At 34.7% G+C, this 21,917-nt stretch overlaps 1 protein-coding gene across 2 annotated transcripts in view; it reads right to left on the bottom strand.

Annotated features, from left to right (window-relative positions):
* LOC150103858 (cell division cycle 7-related protein kinase-like) overlaps positions 1-21,917 on the bottom strand; it is a 92,193-nt gene that overhangs the window by 65,295 nt on the left and 4,981 nt on the right. Inside the window, exons 2-4 of one of the 2 annotated variants that reach the window (XM_090396557.1) lie at positions 21,734-21,827; positions 5,402-5,485; positions 3,324-3,459 (exon numbers count right to left, since the gene is read on the bottom strand). In XM_090396557.1, coding sequence (XP_090252683.1) covers positions 3,324-3,459; positions 5,402-5,485; positions 21,734-21,755 — 242 coding nt within the window. In that variant the 5' untranslated portion in view covers positions 21,756-21,827. Of the gene's footprint in view, positions 1-3,323; positions 3,460-5,401; positions 5,486-21,733; positions 21,828-21,917 lie in introns of those variants that run through there. The other variant, XM_090396558.1, reaches the window with a different exon arrangement.

The raw sequence follows: 21,917 nt of genomic DNA on the forward strand, positions 1-21,917 counted from the left end.
GTAATGTAAGCTAGCATTACACTACACTTAGCATATAGTGTTAAATTGCCATTTTAGTTTGTGTCTTCACTAAGACAAACTAAAATGACCCAGATAACAAGTGCAGTCACATGCATGTAGGGAAACAATGATACTCTTCGTGGCAATAACTGTTGGCAAACATTGATGGGTAGATAGGATATTGCGCCAAAATCTACTTAAAATCATACCATCTGTTCTGTTACAGTTAACTGGGTTCTGTAGAACTTATGTGCTTCGAGGAACAGTCTCTCTTTAAACCAGGATTTGTAAAATAGCCTGTCTTTCTTCCATCTTATGAAGTGGTTTTTTTTCTCAAGTATGTTGAAGTAGTGTCCACTTTTTGGCTCTCCGTTCCAGATGTTCTTTCTTTCTGACCAAAGTAGTTTGTTCTGTGTCTGAATTGAGTACCACACTGACAGGGGATGCTGTAGACACTGGGGAAGGATCTCTCCTTCCCCAATCCTTGATTTGTCTTAGGCAGAAATTTTGTTTAGCAGTTTGTATACAGTTCTGATTCTATGTTGCTTCAGGAGGGAGCCCAGTTTATCTGTTGTGCCTTTCACGTAGGAAAAATATATACTGTATGTGTAGTCTGGTTTGGTAAGTGGGGATTTGTTGTTCTTTTTAAGGAGTTTGATCAGGATTTTTTTTTTGTTGTTGTATCCATTTCGTTGAAATAACATGAGCAGAGCCCAATGTTACAGGTGCAGTGCTGGTCCTGAGAATGAAATGCACTCTGTCCTGGAGGCTAGTTTTGAAAATTCCAAGTTCCTGAGCAGGATGGTGGTGTGAAGTGACATGTAGGCATTTGCCTGTGTGTTTGAGTATGGTAAACTGAACATATGAGACCCATTCGTTTGCCCTGTACCTAAAGTATCAAAGAAGGCCAGAACTCCTTTTTCTTCTTCCACAGTGAAAGTAATGTGAGGATGAATATTATTGAGGAAATCCAAAAAATTAGACAGAGCTTGTGGGTCATGTGTCCAAATGGCAAAGACATCATCTATATACCTCAATCATACTGTGGGCTTGAGAGAGAGAGAGGGGGGGGGGAATTAAGTGCTAAAGACTCAAACAATTCCATGTAAGATGGTGGTCTGAAAAGTTCTCGGCTTCAACCATAGATGGCAACATTATCAGCATGATTTTTTTTTTCTAAGTTGGTACATCTGTCACAAGCATCCATGTGAAATTGCAAGTCATTCTATCAAGTAGTTTGTTTTATACAGCTGTCTGAAGCAAAAGTGTGGTATGTATCCCTTTGAAATGGATAAAATTGAGTATCGTGCAGTTATAAAATTCTTTGAAAGTTCATAAAAGTTTATGGGCACTCTTCTGCTTCATTTTCGACAATTAAGAAATGGGCTGCCAAGTTTAAACGTGGCTGTACCAGCCTTGAGGATGATCCACGTGAAGGAAGTCCAAAAATGTGTAACAACACCAGAAATCGTTGATCAAGTACACAATATGGTATTGGATGGCTGGTGATTCAAAGTGATTGAAATTGCTGAGACTATAGGCATTTCAAAAGAACGTGTAGGATATATTTTGCATGAAGAATTGCAAATAAAACAGTGTTGTGCAAGAGATGGGTGCCACACTTGTTCACAGCACATCAAAAACACACTCCCATGAAAATCGCTGAACAGTGCTTGGAGCATTTTAACAAGAATAAAACTGATTTTGTGCATCGATTTATTACTATGGATGAGACTTGGATTCACCATTACACACTAGAATCCAAACAGTGGAAGAAGCCAGTTGTTCAGCACCAAAGAAGACAAAGTCGGTTCCATCAGCAGGAAAGGTCATAGCATCAATGTTTTGGGATGCTAAAGGCATTTTGTTTATTAATTATCTTGGAAAGGGTAAAACAATAACCGGGGAATATTATTCTGATCTTTTAACCAGACTAGACGAAAAAGTTCGCAAAGGGGAAGAATGAAAGTAGGTAGCCCATTGCTACACCTTCAGTTTGTTTAAAGAGCTGAATGTGTCCAGCAAAAATACCCTGGTTTAAGATGGTGTTTAGACAATTTGCAAATGTCAGTGGGATAAATTTTGAACAGGAGAATTAGTGTATCGTCTACTGGAACATTTATAGAAAGGGACAACACATCAAAGCTTACTAAGTAATCATTCCTCTCTAAATGAAGGTTTTTGTATGGTAGCAAAACACCCAGAGGAAGACTAAAATATAAGATATGACAATATTGGAATTGTGGCGATAACAGATTAATTTGGAATGAAATAAAATTTTATTCCAGTATATTGTGATAGTAGTTGTAGTACTATCATAATATACTGCATTACATCCTTAAATTTTACATATCAGGAATCTGATGATTATACTTGATTTAATATTTCTCTTGCACATTTCTTCTAATTGCCAATTTGCAACTTAAGTTTGACTTTCCATTATACAGATTTCTTTTGTAAAAAGTTTTTTCTCTTGCTATTGTATTAGATTTGTAAAGACCTAAACTGAATTTAACTGGACAGAGATCCTTATATTCCCATGATTTCTTGGCTATTTGTCATAAGATGCAAATCTGGTTTTTGCCATATTCCTGGCAAAATTCTAATTCCTGCCATATTCTCCATTCATTTTTCTTAGAATTTTTTCAAGTATGCCTAATATGAATATTTTCTGACAATAATTCCTCTATAATTATTTGATTCTGTTTTATTTAGATTTTTTTATAAGCAAGTATAACAAGAGCCTCCAATAAGGATTCAACCTTTTAATTATAATTTCTGAATTACACAACACAGTCACTGTAAATTTTTGTTTATACAAAATAAGAAATGCACCTGCTGACTTAATATACAAAACTGTCTTCAAATCAGTTTTAATATATGCACATATCACAGCTGTGTAAGGAAAAAGTTAAGGAAATCAGTGACAGAAAACTTTGCAAAAAATTTGTTTAATTACAGTAGAACTCTTAAAATGAAGAAAATCAGAAAGATTTCCATTATTAACTTTTTTTTTTATTTTTATTACACACACAATGAAATATCAAGTGGTATTGTATTTTAGATATTCAATATAATATGCTAGTGAGTGGGTATTTAAACAGAATGGTAGAAAGATTAACAAACTAAAATGGGTATCTGAAGTGAAACAATGGAGGAGGTTACCTAGAAAAAGGTTAATGCACTTGGTAATGATTAGAAGAGAAGCATATAAGCTAATCATATTCAAGACCTAAGAGAACAATAAAACAAATTTAAAATGAAACTGCTAACAAAAGCAAATAATGATTCTACAGAAACTTAAGATAAAAACTGAACATTACCCAACTTCTTTCAAGCATTTCAGTTCACTGGCAATTCGAGCTGGACGACTAGTAGGCACAATATACTTCAGAGCATATTCTTGATGATTCTTATGACGTCCTTTAACCTTAGCTCTGTAAACTTTACTGAAAGTACCTAAAATAAATAATTTAAAAAATCTATAAATCTTAAGGTAGTTTTTTTTTTCTACGGTATCAAAAACCACAATAATGGGTCAAAGCATACCATTTTCAGTATGCTACTTACTTTAGTCACAAAAGATAAGCCCATTTCTTCATTTACCTTTGGGCACAGTTTATTGTTCAAAAAAATAATCCTGTTAAAATGAAATGGCAACCTACAAACTGATTTCAATTAAAAATTTATTCAGAACTATTTATGTACATGGCACCATTATATGTACATAAGTACAATGAAAATAAAGATACAAGTATAAATTAAAATTCAAAGGAAACTATTTACATAGTCTTGTAAATCTTAAATTCTCAGTTGCAATTTCCTGCATTACTTGCAGGGAGGAGAGGAAAGGATAGCAGTATACATATTCTATGTAACTCCCACTCACAAAAGGATGTAAACCCATAATACCGTAGATGGGCAAAGGATTTTTTTCTGTTTTTTTTTTTTTTTAAATACTTTTGTATTTTTTTTTACATAATCCATGCCACTTCAGACCTTCAATAATATCCAGAGCCTGCTGGTTGGAGAGTACATACAGTAGTAACCCCTCCCCCTTATCTGCAAAAAGTTCCAAAACCCCAGTGGATACCTGAAACCGCAGATAATACCGAATCCTATATACTATGTTTTTCCTATACATAAATACCTATGATAAAGTTTAATTTATTTATAAATTAGGCACAACAAGGGATTATTAACAATAACTAATAATAAAATAGAACAATTATAACAATGTACTGTAATAAAAGTTGTGTGAACGTGAACAGAATCTTTGCAACCTCAGCATACGTTTTTTTTTCTTTTCTTATGAAGTCGAGAACTTTCGACTTTTCACTTGAATGAGGCATTTTATGGCTTCTCTGTGGCATATCCAAATTGCCAGCATCACTATTCTTGTGCTTGGGACCATTAAGTAAAAAAGGATTGCTTGAACAAAAAATAATACAAGCACTGCAATACCACGATAGTTGATAACTGGTGGGTAGCATATACATCGTGGATACACTGGACAAAGGGATGATTCATGTCCCAGGCAGGATGGTGCAAGATTATCATGCTACTCAGAACAGCATGCAATTTAAAACTTATGAATTGTTTACTTCTGAGATTTTCCATTTAATATTTTCAGACAAGGGTTGACTGTAGGTAACTGAAACTGTGGAAAGCAAACCTACAGATAAGGGGAGACTTACGGTATACTAACCTCTATATCTGCAAGAACGAGAGATAAAATTCATTAAGTTCCAGACCACATGGACTCCTCTTCACTGGAACCAGAGAACAATAATACACAGCATGTAAGTATATTCCATTTTATTAGAGGGTTGTCAAAGTTCAACTTAGGTAACCACAATCCTGTCAAATCTAGATTGGATATCCTCAATTTCACACCTGCAACTACAAAAAGGTTGCTAACTGTTGACTCCTGATATGCACATTGACTACAGGTTAGCAATCTTAGATGACACAATCTCATATTTGGCAAAATCAAGCATGTTGCCCATGCCTCCTCCTCCCAAGTTATAAGCTCTCAATATTCTAAAAGAATTCTGAATGTCATATTCTACCATTCATTATTAAATGAATAGTAGAAATTCTACTTCATAATATTTGTACACTTTTCCCTATATCAGGTCATTATTTGAAATAATAACTAGTTGGATGATTGATCCATCCTGACTAAGCTAAAAGAGTAATGAGAACAAGTTTACTGGTATAATTAACACGCCATTTAGAATAATTTTGTCAAGATGAAACCTTTCTTCCAATGCTTGATTTGGCTCATAACCAAAATACAAAATGCAAACAAAAATAAATCTACTAGTTAAGTTATTCATTATTTGACACATGATTTATTAGTTTTAGTCAACAATGAATGTATAATTAAAAAACTTACCTTCTCCAATTTTATCCAAGACATCAAAAGTTTCTTCAATTTGTGGTACATAATCCAACATTCTTGCAATGTCATCAGCTACATCTTTAAAACAAAACAATCTCATTAGAGGTGATTCACCCAATGTTTCTCAAATTCAGGGCTATTATGCCACTATTACCTCTGAATTTATTTGTCTCTGCATAAAATAGAATTTGTGTATAAATACCTGGCAGCTTTCATTTTAAGAGATAAGATAGAAATAGCTTGAAGTTGTATATAATATATAATTATATGATAGTTACTCAGTTCTATCCAATTAGTAGAAACTCACCATGCCATAAGCACTAGCTATCATAGCTCAAAGCCATTTGCACCTTGTTGAGTCAATTCTAGCCTGATTGTGCAATCAGTAAAAAAAAAAACCTTAATCACTATTAACTGAATTTAAATTTGCCTGAATTTAGAATGAAAAGAAAAGAATATTACCTTAATGTAAGCTAACATCTTGCAAAAACTTATTTTCCTCTTCAGATCTCACTTTTTGAAGATGTCTAAACTGGCCTTGACAGGCTTAAAGATATATCAGTCAAAGATATATTCTTAACATCCAAGAAATTAGGTTCTCTCACTCAGGACATAATTTTACTTTTGAACAATTCACTTGATACATATCATAAATCTATCCACCTGCTGCCATTAAACTGAATTATGTCACTACCATTCAGTTTAACTCAGAAAAATTTTTTTCTTCATTCTCGCTACTGTTGTCCTTTGAAACAGTACCCTTATATTCCCTAAAAAACCATAATCTGTATCTCTTCAAATCTATCAAGTTTCTTCTAGCTCCAAATTTTTGCCCATCCATGGTAATGTGTATTACTGGCAGAACACCACTGCTAAACACCTATGCTATAAACTGAACTACATTTATCTATTGTATAGTTTTCAGTTCTGTGTCTTTTGAATAAGGACAAACTTGATAGTTTCTCTTCTTACAACAAAGCAGCATAAAGTTTGGTGGACCTCCGAGCTCGAGAATCCATCATTTGATAATCACTTCAATTGTTAACAGACAATGTATTCATTGGAAGTAACCACCAATATGGATTCAGTTACACTCAATCCACAGCAGGTTGTATAGTCAACATCACTCATCTTTGGAAACAAGCCCCAAAAGTTTAGAGCAACTCATGTGGTCACTCAACATTTCAATGGCATATGACTGGGTCTAGCAAAAAAAAACAGCATAAAACTACTGCTTTAAATAAACTGACCACTATCACAGTCAAGCATCAAACCTACTCAACCAAATTATTTTTCCAATTCATTCCATCTATCTCTAGTAAAAACACTCTTTCTCACTGTTATAAAAAAGGACTATACCACCTCTGGAAACTTATGAACAGGTTCCTTCATTCTTCTTAACCACTTTCACACATACCTCAAATGCTGTAGGTTTTAAACTTTGATTTTGACTATTTTAACAAAATTACTTACTATTATAATAATGGAATTAACTCACATAAAATATTCTTTATTAGTAGAATTTTCATCTGAGTATCACAGGCATCATCAGTACAAGTACAAAGGTTAATTAAACAATAACTGATATATTCACAAAGAACCAACCACCTAAGTTGCCAAGGTTAAATTTCCTAAATTTATTTCAAAAATAAATAAATAAAAAAATAAATAAATACAAATTTATGTGTGTGTATACAATTACAAAAGTTAGGAAAGATTTGCTGATTTGAAGAGTACTATCTCCCACAAAGGGGAAAGACAGACCATTGGATCTGTTTAGGTGAGGGGAGTGAAGTAGCATTTCACATGTTTCTTTGTAAAGCCGTTCCATGAGGAACAGACTTTTGTGAATGACTTTTGTCTTTTTCCAATGACCTCTATGTCTAGTGTTGATGCCATGCTCTGCAAGTCCAGACTGTTCAGGTTCTAGGTACTGAATATACAACTTGTGTTCTAACCGGATCAAAGCAGATTTTCCTGTGTGTCTGAAATATGATAACCCACAAGAGCAGGGAATTTGGATAGACACCTGGATAGCTGAGATGTGGGAGCTTGTCCTTTGGAGACTTGAGGAATGTAGAGATGTTTCTGATGGGTCAAAAGGCAACACAAATATTTAGTGGTTTTAACACTTTAGCTATGCGTTCGCTAATGCCTTGCACATTGGGGATAGGCATACGTGTTGTTTCCTCTGTATTTGAAGAGGATGCTGAAGCACACTACTCAAAGCTCTTTTTATGAAGGAATTCTAATAACCATTGGATAAGGAGGAGGAATTAATATATTGTAATTCTTTTTGTAATAGTTCTTCTGAAGAACAAAAGGAGTGGGCTCTATCAACCAGTCTTTTTATAGTACCTGCCTTTTGACTGGGATGGTGATGTGATTCAGCATGGCTGTAATGGCTTATATGAGTCTCCTTCCTATAGACTGTGAATTGTAAGTTACCATCTGGTTGGCAAAGAATTAAGAGTCCAGAAAGACTAACTGCTTATAAAAATTCTTTTGGATTTCAGAAATAAAATTTCCGATTTTCATCTAGACGATTCAGAGATTATGATTAGTCTAGATGTTGTTTCTCTATTTACGAATGGTCCATTAGCGGACAACATTGAATTACTGCACCAAGAATTTCCTCCAGGCATAGTCAAATTATTTGAATTTGTAATAAAGTCTGGTTAGTTTTACTTCAAAAACTAGTTAAAGCAACAAATCGAAGGAACAACAATGGGTAATCCTATATCTCCTGCTATTACCAACTACTTCATGGAGCACTTCGAATAATGTAATTTTGACAACATTTCACCTAGACCTAACCTTTGGTTCAGATATGTGGACGTCATTTTTGCCATATGGAAGGGCACTTCTGAAGAATTACAACAGTTTCTCTCAAAAATCAATGGACTTCATCCAAGGATCCAGTTTACCCTAGAAGTACAAGTAAATAAGCAATTAGCCTTTCTAGACCTTAAATCTTCGCCAACCAGATGGTGACCTACAATTCACAGTCTATAGGAAGGAAACTCACACAAGCCATTCCTGTATGGATTCAGCATGGATCACAGGTGATGTGATCCATGCTGAATCACATCATCATCCTGGTCAAAAGGCAGGTACTATAAAAACATTGGTTAACAGAGCCCACTCCTTTTGTTCTTCAGAAGAACTATTACAAAAAGAATTACAATATAGTAATTCATTCTTCTTATCAAATGGTTATAAGAATTCCTTCATAAAAAGAGCTTTGAGTAGTTGTGCTTCAGCATCCTTTTCAAATACAGAAGAAACAACACTTATACCTATCCCCTATGTGCAAGGCGTTAGTGAATGCATAGCTAAAGTGTTAAAACCACTAAATATTTGTGTTGCCTTTTGATCCATCAGAAAAATCTCTACATTCCTCACGTCTCCAAACTATCCAGGTATTTACGAGATTCCCTGTTCTTGTGGGTTATCATAATTCAGACAAACAGGAACATCAACACTAGACAGAGTTCACTGTAAAAAGACAAAAGTCATTCACAAAAGTCGGTTCCTCATTGAATGGCTTTACGAAGACACACGTGAAACATTACTTCACTCCCCTAACCAAATCAGATCCGAAGGTCAATGTCTTTCCCCTTTGTGGGAGATAGTACTCTATAAATCAGCAATTCTTTCCTAACTTTTGTAATTGTATACACACACAGATACACACACACACACACACATATATATATATATATATATAAATGTTTATTTATTTTTTTTTTTTTTAACCTTAGCTACTTACGTGGCACTTTGTGAATATATCAGTTATTGTTTAATTAGCCTTTGTACTTGTATTGATGCCTGTGATACTCATGTGAAAATTCAACTAATAAAGAATATTTTACGAGTTAATTCCATTATTATAATAGTAAGTAATGTCTATTCATGGTATTTCCTTACTGAAACTTATATCAAAACAAATATAGAACCGTTTCTACAAATTGCCAATCAACAGTGCAATATCTTAGCACAATTAATTGTTATAGCTCAGCATATTCAAAATGCATCAGTTTCTTAGTTCAGTCAATAATAATAATAATGATTATTGAAGGTTTTTAGTTTAAATCCTAATTATCTATCTATCTAAAACGTGAACTTGAGTCTTTTTAGCTGAAGGTGAGTTAGTCTCATACAGAGGTGGAAGAATTTTTCTTCAAGAAAATCAATTTTTATCCTAACAAAATACATATCAGATAAAACACACATGCAGGAAAGCACAGAGGTTAATGTAGATACGTGTAACCATTTTAGGATATACATACACATTACTTTTGAATAGTTTTATGAATTTCCAATAACTTCTCACACATTTGCTACTCTGATATAATACACCAGTATGATCTACTGATCAAAGACATATTATATCATTTATAATATAACGTCTTTGATAAGAAGGTTTTGAATCCTGTTCTAGGAATATTAAAAGACTCTGCAGTGTTACTTGTTTTTCTGAGAATGCAAACCTCATCATCATCAAATTCCTGCAATGTACCCTCAAGGGGTGTACAGGATATGATAGTACTACATGAAAAAAATTACGTCATTACTAACTTCCTATCTACAATTTTCCTCCAAATCAGTCTGTTACTTGTGAAGACTCCAACATTATCAGATCTTATATTTCTATCATCTAAGGCACATTGTACCATATCAATCCACCTATATCTTGGTTTTCCTCTGGGTCGTTTTGCTGCCAACCTGGCAGAGAACACTTGTTTTGCTAATCTTTCTTCGCCCATTCTGTTTAAGTGACCATACCACCTGAGATTAGCTCTGCTAACGCATTCCTGGATGCTGACAATGTCGAGTTCTTTCCTAATATCCTTGTTTTTAATATGATATTGCCATTGATGCCATCTGTTCATCTGTTCACGCCTCTAATCTTTCTCAGGATTATCATATCTGCGGTCTCTAGTCTTTGATCAAGTGTTTTACTTCTGACCCAGCTCTAAGATCTATAACTTAAAACTGGTTTGAACACTGTCTTGTAGACAGCTAATTTAATGTTCCGACTAATTTCTCTCTTATTCCATATGAATTTATGCAACTGACTTTCCACCATACCAGCTTTGCTGATTCTGTTGTCTATTTTTATATTGAATTAACCATCTTCACTAAAAATCGTGGCTAAGTAGCTGAAATGTTTTACTTGTTCCACAGGTTCTCCATTCAAAACACAGTTGACATTTTCAATGATTCTGTCTCTTTTCATTGTCTTTGTCTTTTTATTGCTGACCTTCATACCATATCTATTACAACAGTTATTCAATTTAGTCAGAGAATCTTGCAGACTTGTAGCGGATTTATTTAGAAGTATAACATCATCCGCATAAAGCAAAGAAACGATATTAACATCTCCAATTCTAATATTTTTAATACCACTTTCCTTCACAATGTGATCCATATAGATAACGAATAACAGAGGGGATAATGCACATCCTTGTCTCACACCAGATTTAACATTAAACCATCTTCCTGTCCTTCCTTCAATTCTAACTGCTAACTTACAACTCAAATAAAGACTAAGTATTGCTTGATATAATGCCCCATTGACATAATGTAACTGTAGCATATTGAATAGCTTCTATCTTGGCACCTTGTCGTATGCCTTTTCCAAATCGACAAAACTTAAATACAGATCTTTGTTATATTCCCATGCTTTCTCGACTATTTGTCGTAAAGTGAAAATCTGATCCTGACAGCCTCTATTTGGCTTGAATCCAGCTTGTTCTTCCACAATTCTTCTCAACCGTTTCTCAAGTATACATGTATAGATCTTGCCAGGAACACTCAGTAGAGAAATACCTCTCTAATTCTCACATTCAGTTTTATTTCCCTTTTTATATATGGGTACTATTAGAGCTCCACTCCAATCTTTGGAAATTCATCCCTCTGTCCAGGCTTTCTGAACTATGCAGTGCAGCCACTGTAAGACATTTATACCACCATATTTCAGCATTTCTGGTCGGATATCATCTAATCCTGCTGCCTTTCCACGTTTCAAGCCTTTGATGGCTTTTTCTACTACAAGTATGGATATGTATTCATGACTTCATGCCTGGTCAGTGTTTTTTTACCACTGTGCTGTCATCACTGCTTGTTTCATTTAGCAAATATTCAAAGTAATTACTCCATACTTCAAGGATATCTTTTTTTCTTCCATTTTCATGTCACCAATATATCATCTCTAACTCCTTTTACAGCACTCTTTCCTCCATTCCTAAGCTCCTTCAACAACTTCCAGAATATTTTGCCAAGGTCCTCCCATGACTTTTGTTTAGCTAGTTTTACAGTGCTTAGCATTCTTGCATTTGTCTCTGTATTCTCTAAGAGCACAAGCTGACTTATTTGCAAGGAACATTTGATATGCTTTATTCTTTTCCACCACTGCCTCTTTAACTTCCTGTGTCCACTAATTTTTCTATCCTTGCAGACAACTTCACCATATGCCTCTCTAGCTAAATCAATCAGGGCTTTCTTCAAGGCTTGCCACTGAATCTCCAAGGTTTGATTCCTGTTCTCAAACTCTTTCATTTTTTCTTCAATAATCTTTGTGTATTTTAGCCTACAGCTCACATCCGAGAGCTGCTCAACTTTTCTTCGTTTTAAAACTTTCTTATATGTTATTCTTTTCAATATGAAATTCAATTTTATCCTGCTCAAGACTAAATAGTGATTGCTTCCAATTTCAAATCCTCTGTATACTCTGGTGTCCTGCACCAGGGAGAAAACATCACTATTCAACAATAACATAGTCAATGAGACTTTTCTTATTCTTTGCCTCTTCTCTCCATGTGAATTTGTGCACATTTTTATGTTGGAACATGGTGTTAGTAATAACCAGTCCATGTCCTGAGCAGAAATCCAACAGGTATTTGCCATTATTATTAGCTTTGCTCTTTTCTCCAAATTTTCCCAAAATATTTTTGTATGTCTGACAATCATTTTCTACTCTGCTATTTAGATCCCCAACAAGGACCAACTTTTTCATTGTGTCAGTTGCTTTTTCTAAAGCTTCAAAAAATTCCTCCACATCTACCTTAGTAGAACCTTCTCTGGGACCATAGGCACAAATAAGTCTCATTGTCCAGTTCCCCATTCTCATATTTGCCCACATTACTCTACTTGAGACTGACTGCCATTCAAGAAGATTAGCCTCGCATTTTGTGTTGAATACTATGGCTACTCCTTCTTTTCCTTGATTGTCATTGCCTGAATATAACATTTTGTATTTATTGCTCAGAAAGCTCTCACCAGTTTGTCTTTTTTGTTTCAGTCACCCTTATTATGTCGATCTGGTACTTATCGAATTCCTCAGCTAGCTCCATTTCTTTTCTATTCATGCTTCTTATGTTGATAATACCGATCTTTAACTCTGGTGATGTTGATTTGGGGTGTGTTTTCAGATTTGTTCCAGTAGCTGACTTTTCGCTGTTCGCCCTGGTTTCCTGGCGAAAACAACGGGGATCTTGTTTAACCGGGCGACGCTCCAGCCAGCATGAAATTTTGTCATGTTGTACCATCATTTTTTATTTTGGTTTAACCAATAAGAATACAATTTGGTCGGCTAAATCCCAAATTGTCCATCTTCGTTCGTTCAGTATCCAAGTAGATACCCAACAGGGTGCACCACAAGAAGGTGAGAATTGGACATTAGGTCAGAAGCCCTGGTCGGTTCTCCGCATTCCTTTAAAGGCTATGTGAAGGTCTCCTCTCAGTTATACAGCTTTGACCCTTAAGCATGCCGAATGCAAACCTATAGCACATTTGTACTGGGTAGACTGAGGTTTGTTTTTTTAAATATTTATATAAAATTCTCCTGGAGTCAAGCAACTTCTGACAATGGATGTCTGAAGTGATTTAAATTTTTTATTTTCATTTTTTTAGCTTATCTAAAAGCCCTACTCTAAAGACCAAACATGAAACTTTTTCAAGCCACTTCAGGCTCCATTAAGTGGGGACAGTGGTCTAATACCAGGCAAAGAAATTCCACGCGTCATCTACCAAATGAAGACAATCAATCATATATATCCATGCCCACATCAGGATTTGAACCCATAGCCTGCAAGAGAGTGCAATAAATATTGTCATTAGATGGTCTCATATGGAAGTAGCAAGCTTGTTTCTTCTTTTTCCTTTAAGTAGCTATAAATTAATCACACTATGGAGACAGTCATAGCTTTAATATGAATCCTACTCAGCAAAGACCACAAACCTATTGAACATTTAGTGCTGTGCCTGTACGAAGGGTTAGATAATGAGAACTTACAGTCAAACATGGTACGCTTTTCTACCATATAGAAAACTGTACCATGATTCCCTCACTAGGCAATGAATATCATGAATCCTGAAGACTTTCACAAGCACCCATGCTTACAATGAGATCTGAACGCAATATTGGTTGAAGCACAGAGATGATATTCATTTTGGCCAACGCTGCCAAGAGATAACCTTACCCTAGAAAAATTTAGCTTCTTGAAAGCCAAGTTACTTGGTTATAACAGGATTAAAGCATCAATCAAAGTTGGAATGATAGCTAATTCTCAAATATTAAATTATGTTGATTAATTATTAACCAGGGGTGCTTAAGGATCAAAGCTGTATAACTGAGAGGAGACCTCCACATAGCCTTTAAAGGATACAGAGAACCAACCAAGGCTTCTGAGAAAGATTAGGGGCATGAACAGACAGCATCAATGGCAATATCATATTAAAAATGAAGACATTAGGAAAGAACTTGACATTGCTACCACCCAGGAATGTGTTAGCAGAGCTGATCTCAGGTGGTATGGTCACTTAAACAGAATAGGAAAGGGAAGATTAGCAAAACAAGTGTTCTGTGCCAGATTGGCAGCAAAAAGACCCAGAGGAAGACCAAGATATAGATGGATTGATATGGTAAAAAAGTGTCTTAGAATACAGAAATATAAATCTGATTTGGAGGAAAATTGTAGATAAGAAGTTAGTGGTGATGTAAGTTTTTCATGTAGTATTATTATATCCTGTACACCCCTTGAGGGTACATGGCAGGAATTTGATGATGAATTATTAGCCCTGGGTAATAATTCACGGCTAATTTGCTGTTTTTTGTAATTAACTTTTTAGTTAGCAGTTTTACAATTTAACTAAAAAGTTAATTACAAAAAACACCATATATATAAAGTACCTCTTGAAGTAAACAGATACAATTACTAGTGATTTAAGCATGAGGTAAAATTACAAAATGTAATCATCAATTTCAATATATGTATCCTTCAAAAAGGCATTCAAGGCAAATGATTGAATTGACATTTTTATTAATCTCTTATCAATCAACAATTTTCCTCCAAATTAGTCTATTACTTGTCAGCACTCCAATATTGTTGTATCCAACATTGTGCTTCTATGGCACTTCTGACCAAATCAATTCACTTAGACCTTGGACTTCCTCTGGGTCTCTTTCTTGCCATCGAACACATGGCTTGCTAACCTTTCCTCGTCCATTCTATTTAAGTGGACACTGCAGATTAGCTCTGCTTACACCTTCTTGAATGTTGACAATGTCAACTTATTCTCAACATATTCATTTTTAATGACTGCCATTGCCATCTGTTCACTCCTATAATTTTTTTTTCAGAATCCTCTTATCTGTAGTCTAGTCTTTGATCAAGTGCTTTATTTCTAAAACAATTCTCAGATCCATAACTTAAAACTGGTTTGGCCAGTGTCTTGTACTACACTGGCCAAACTTGTACTACTTGTACTACACTGCTAATTGGGTGTTTTGGCAGATTTCTTTCTTTTCCATATAAATTTATTCAGCAGGCTCTCCACTGTATTAGATTTGTTTATTCTGTTGTCTATTTCTAAATTTAATTTGCTGTCTTCACTGAAAACTGTGCCTAAATAGCTGAAATATTTTACTTGTTCTATAAGTTCTCTAATGAGAACCTTATAAGTATTTTATGTGATTTTCATAGTTTTGACTTTTTTTATTGCAGAGTTTCATGCCAAATGTGTTACAGCTGTTATGCAATTTAGTTAGGGAATCCTAGAGACTTACATTGAATGTGTTCTGGAATGTATCATCTGCATAAAGTAAACGCTAAGTTTCATATTCTGATTCTAATATTTGGTGAATAAGAGTGGAGATAATGTGCATCCTTATCTTACCACTGATTTTACAAACCATCTTCCTGCATTTCCCTCAATTCTATACTACATATTGCTCTGTATAATGTTCCATTTACCCCATATAATTGTAGTGTTTTGAAAAGCTTTTCTCTGGGCACCTTGTCATATACTTTTCCAGATCTACAAAACTTAAATATAGATCCTTGTCATATTGCCATGACCAACTATTTATCATAAAACTGATCTTGACAAAAACCACTATTTTGCCTGAACCCAGCTTGTTCTCCAAGTTTCTCCCACAATTTTTCTCATACTCTTTTTAAGAATGCTTGCACACTTAACTGGAATACTCAGTAGAGAAATTCCTCTGTATTCTTACATTCATCTTTGTTCTCATTCTTATAGATGGGAACTATGAAAGCTTTACTCCAATCATCTGGAATTCAATCTTCTCACCAGGTCCTCTGAATTATGTATCTTCTATGTTCTTACAGAGGTCTTTCCATGACTTTTGTTTAATTACTTTTACAGCTTAGTTCTTATTTTTCTCTATATGCTTTTAGGGCATCTGCTGACATAGTTGCTAGGAACTTTTGGTGTGCTTTCTTGTCTAGGACCACTTCTTTAACACCTATTTTTGTCCACCATGATGTTCTTATTTTTCTATCTTTGTAGACAACTTCGCCATATACTTCTTTAGCTGAATCATTCAATGCTTTTCTATAGAGCATGTCATTCACACTCCAAGGTTTGGTTGTTGTTTTCAAAATATTTTATTTTTCTCTTCAATAATGTTTATATAGTTGATTCTACAGTTTACCTGTAAAAGCTATTCAACTTTAATTCTTTTTAAAAATTTCTTACAACACTGTTCTTTTCAATCTGATATTCATTTTTATCCTACTTAGCAGTAAGTGATTGTCACTTCTGCTGTACACTTGTATCCTGAACCAGCATGAAGATATCACTATCAACAATGACAGTCAATGAGGTTTTTCTTATTTATTGCATCTTCTCTCCGCATAAACTTTTGCACATCTTTATTTTGGAACATGGTTAGCAATGACTGGTTTGTATTCTGAGCAGAAATCCAGCAAATACCATTATTATTAGCTTTGCCCTTTTCTCCAAATTTTCCCCAAACATTTCTATATGCATGGTGGGATTAATTTCCTACTCTGTTGTTTAGATCTCCAACAATCATCATAAATGAATGGTATAAGCTTATATATCTTTACAAGTTTACAAATCTGAAAACATACTCAAACTCAACATCACCAGAGTTAAAGATCGGTACTGTCAATATAAGAAGCCTGAATGGCAAAGAAATGGAGCTAGCTGAGGAATTAGATAAGTACCAGATTGGCATAATAGGGGTGACTGAAACAAAAGACAAAAACTGGTCAGATCTTTCTGAGCAATAAATACAAAATGTTATACTCAAGAAATGACAATCAAGGAAAAGAAGGAGTAGCCATAGTATTCAACACAAAACACGAGGCTAATCTTCTTGAATGGCAGGCAGTCTCAAGTAGAGTAATGTGGGCAAATATGAGAATGGGGAACTGGACAATGAGACTTATTTGTGCATATGTCCCACAGAAGGTTCTACAAGGCGGAAGTAGAGGAATTTTTTTGAGGCTTTAGAGAAAGCAACTGACACAATGAAAATGGAAAAGTTGGTCCTTGTTGGGGATCGAAATAGCAGAGTAGAAAATGATTGTTAGACATACAAAAATATTTTGGGAAAATTTGGAGAAAAGAGCAAAGCTAATAATAATGGCAAATATCTGTTGGATTTCTGCTCAGGACATGGACTGGTTATTACTAACACCATGTTCCAACATAAAAATGTGCACAAATTCACATGGAGAGAAGAGGCTAGGAATAAGAAAAGTCGCATTGACTATGTTATTGTTCATAGTGATGTTCTCTCCCTGGTGCAGGACACCAGAGTGTACAGAGGATTTGAAATTGGAAGCAATCACTATTTAGTCATGAGCAGGATAAAATTGAATTTCATATTGAAAACAATAACATGTAAGAAAGTTTTAAAGCGAATAAAAGTTGAGCAGCTCTCAGATGTGAACTGTAGACTAAAATACAAAAAGATTATTGAAGAAAAAATGAAAGGGTTTGAGAACAGAAATCAAACCTTGGAGATTCAGTGGCAAGCCTTGAAGAAAGCCCTGACTGATTCAGCCAGAGAGGCATGTGGAGTTAGTGGACACAGGAAGTTAAAGAGGCAGTGATGGAAAAGAATAAAGCATATCAAAGTTCCTGGCAAATAAGTCAGCATGTGCTCTTAGAGAATACAGAGACAAATGCAAGAATGCTAAACACTGTGTAAACTAGTTAAACAAAAGTCATCGGAGGACTTTGGCAAGAATATAGAAAATAAATATCAAGAAGACAGCAAAATATTCTGGAGGTTGTTGAAGAAGTTTAGGTATGGAGGAAAGAGTGCTGTAAAAAGAGTTTGAGATGATAAAGGTGACATGAAAACGGGAGAAAAAGATATCCTTGAAGTATGGAGTAATTACTTTGAAAAACTGCTAAATGAAACAAGCAGCAATGACAGCACAGTGGTAAAAAACACTCACCAGGCATGCAGTCAGGAATATATATCCATACTTGAAGAAGAAAAAGCCATCAAAGCCTTGAAATGTAGAAAGGCAGCAGGAGCAGATGATATTCGACCAGAAATGCTGAAGTATAGTGGTATAGAGTCTTACAGTGTCTGCACTGCATAGTTCAGAAAGCCTGGACAGAGGGACGAATTCCCGATAATTGGAGTAGAGCTCTCATAGTACCTATACATAAAAAGAGAAATAAAACAATGTGAGAATTAGAGAGGTATTTCTCTACTGAGTGTTCCTGGCAAGATCTATACATGTATACTTGAGAAACAGTTGAGAAGAATTGTGGAAGAACAAGCTGGATTCAAGCCAAATAGAGGCTGTCAGGATCAGATCTTCACTTTACGACAAATAGTCGAGAAAGCATGGGAATATAATAAAGATCTGTATTTAAGTTTTGTCGATTTGGAAAAGGCATATGACAAGGTGCCAAGAGAGAAGCTATTCAATACGCTACAGTTAAATGGTGTCAATGGGGCATTATATCAAGTTTGTCTTTTTTATTTAGTCTTTATTTGAGTTGTAAGTCAACAGTTAGAATTGAAGGAAGTACAGGAAGATGGTTTAATGTTAAATCTGGTGTGAGACAAGGATGTACATTATCCCCTCTATTATTCATTATCTATATGGATCACATTATGAAGGAAAGTGGTATTAAACATGATATCAAAATTGGAGATGTTAATGTCAGCTCTTTGCTTTATGCGGATGATGTTATACTTCTAAATAAATCTGCTACAAGTCTGCAAGATTCTCTGACTAAATTGAATAACTGTTGTAATAGATATGGTATGAAGGTCAGCAATAAAAAGACAAAGACAATGAAAAGAGACAGAATCATTGAAAATGTCAACTGTGTTGTGAATGGAGAACCTGTGGAACAAGTAAAACATTTCAGCTACTTAGCCACAATTTTTAGTGAAGATGGTAAATTCAATATAGAAATAGACAACAGAATTAGCAAAGCTGGTATGGTGGGAAGTCAACTGAATAAATTCATATGGAATAAGAGAGAAATTAGTCGGAACACTAAATTAGATGTATACAAGCTTGAGAGTGTTCAAACCAGTTTTAACTTATGGATCTGAGAGCTGTGTTAGAAGTAAAACACTTGACCAAAGATTAGAGACCGCAGATATGAGAGTCCTGAGAAAGATTAGAGGCATGAACAAATGGCATCAATGGCAATATCAGATTAAAAACTAGGATATTAGGAAAGAACTTGACATTGTCGGCATACAGAAATGCGTTAGCAGAGCTAATCTCAGGTGGTATGGTCACTTAAACCGAATGGGCAAAGAAAGATTAGCAAAACAAGTGTTCTCTGCCAGGTTGGCAGGGAAACGACCCAGAGGAAGACCAAGATATAGGTGGATTGACACCAGATGATAGAAAGATAAGATCTGATAATGTTGGAGTCTTCACAAGTAACAGACTGATTTGGAGGAAAATTATAGATAGGAAGTTAGTAATGACATAATTTTTTTCATGTAGTATTATCATATCCTGTACACCCCTTGAGAGTACATGGCAGGAATTTGATGATGATGACAACAAGGGCACACTTTTTTTATTTTTAAGTTTTTCATGTCAGCTGCCTGCTGTAATGACTTGGAAAATCTCCACTTCTTTAGGAGAATCTTCTGAGGGACCATATTCTCAAATAAGTTTATGTCCATTTCCGTATTTTGAAGTTTAGTTTGCCCACATATTTACTCTTAAAAGTACTTCCAATCAAGAAATTTATTTTCACGTTTGGCATTAAATGCTATCACCATTCCCTCCTTGCCTTGATCATTATTGCCTGAATATAACATCCTATACTTATTTAGTAAGATCTCACTTGTTTTTGTCTTCTTTGTCTCAGTAATGCTAATTATGTCCATGTGATACTTTTCTAGTTTTTCTGTAAGTTTGATTTCCTTTCCATAAATAGTCCTTATATTGATGGTTCCTATCTTCAGCTCTTCTGATGGGTTTATTCTTCTAGATTTTGTTCCGAGCGCTACTTTTCACTGTTTGCCCTGGTGTCTGGCTGTTTCATAGAAACCTAATTAATGCTATTTATAGATCCTTGAGTAGTTAATCCTATCTGGATAGCCTACTATGCCTATCTTGTTCGAGCTCTAGAGAGAAAAACCTTACCACCTCCATATGAATAATTCTTTCTTCAGCTGACTTCATGTTCTTTCCAATGTTCTCAAAATTAAATGCCAGTGAATGTGAGCGAACTTGAACCTTCACATCTTAGAGGTATTTAAACCTAGGCATTTCCAATGAAAGTGAATTCACCTTATTGACTGCACTAGGCAGGATTTGTACACAGATATACACAGAGAGAGAGAGAGAAGCAGCTATGGAATCCACTATATGTTGTACCAGTAGTTTCTATAGCTGCTCTGTCTCTCCCTCTGTCAAGTGAAAATACTTCATGTTATCCAGTTATTTTCAGAACCAGCAATGTCCCAAGGAACCACTTGATTTTTGTCAAAGAAATTAAATCAATTTTAAAAAGTTAATGAACTGACAAACTAATTCTTTTACAATAAATTTATTCCTCCTTTACTCAAGATTATGTCTATGCATGAAATACAAGCAAAGTCAGATGTGTTTATAAAAAAAATATGAATATAAACAACAATGTTCACTTCATTTTTAGACACTGAACATTAACATGCAACAGATTCTGAAATCTTATGTGTGAGACTGAAAAAAAAAAAAAAAAAAAAAATATATATATATATATATATATATATATATATATATATATATACACACACCATACAGCGGAACCTCGGTTGTCAAATGACTCATCTCGAACAATTCGGTTCCCAAATATATTTTCCGAACAGACTCTCGGTTCTCGAACAGGCAAACCAGCAATCAGGTGCTCCCTAGGCTGAGATGAGATTACGGTGGGGGAGCGTCAGCTACACCGTAGCCTCTGCTCAGTGCAGACACCTGCTTGAATTTAAGCCAAATGGGGGCCAAAGAAGGATAGTGATAGCAGCAAAGCAAAAAGTTGTTAGAAACATGATAGAGGTGAAAAAAAAATCATATCCAAACATGAAAATGGCATTCGTGTCTCGGATCTTGCTATGCAGTTTGGTATTACGAAATCAACCATCTGTACAATACTCAAAAATATAGAGGCGACCAATTTTCGTCTATATTTTATCTATTTATTGTATTTATTTTTTTGTGTAAAATTCTATGTATTTTCATTGTTTATGTATACGATTTTAATCATCTGGGGTTCGGGAACGAATTAATCCATTTTACATTAATTCCTACGGAGAATGGTTTCGGTTTTCAAACGAATTAGTTTCCGAACAGCCTTTAGGAACGAATTATGTTCGACCACCGAGTTCCACTGTATACGCTAATAGTAATTGAATGTTATATTAAATGGCTGATGACTCAATCATCCAGTGTGAGGTCATTATCCAGCTTGGTAACATGGTAAAATAAAACAAATTATCATGTTTGGTCTCCAGAGTAGTTTCCAGATTACTTAACTCTGAAAAAAGAAAATTCCACTTACCTAATTTATTTTTTTGAGCCATTTTTCATATAAGCATAGACTTGGTATCAGACAATGGAAAACATTTTGCTATTAGATACTTAAAGCATTTAAACTGAAAAACAAACAAAAAAAAAAAAAAAAATATATATATATATATATATATATATATACACACACACAGAAGTGCATCTTTTCAATCTAA

This window comes from Typopeltis vanoorti, chromosome 8, assembly GCF_054136105.1.
Source record: "Typopeltis vanoorti isolate ZY-2024b chromosome 8, IOZ_Tvanoo_1.0, whole genome shotgun sequence".
NCBI classification, from domain to species: Eukaryota; Metazoa; Arthropoda; class Arachnida; order Uropygi; family Thelyphonidae; genus Typopeltis; species Typopeltis vanoorti.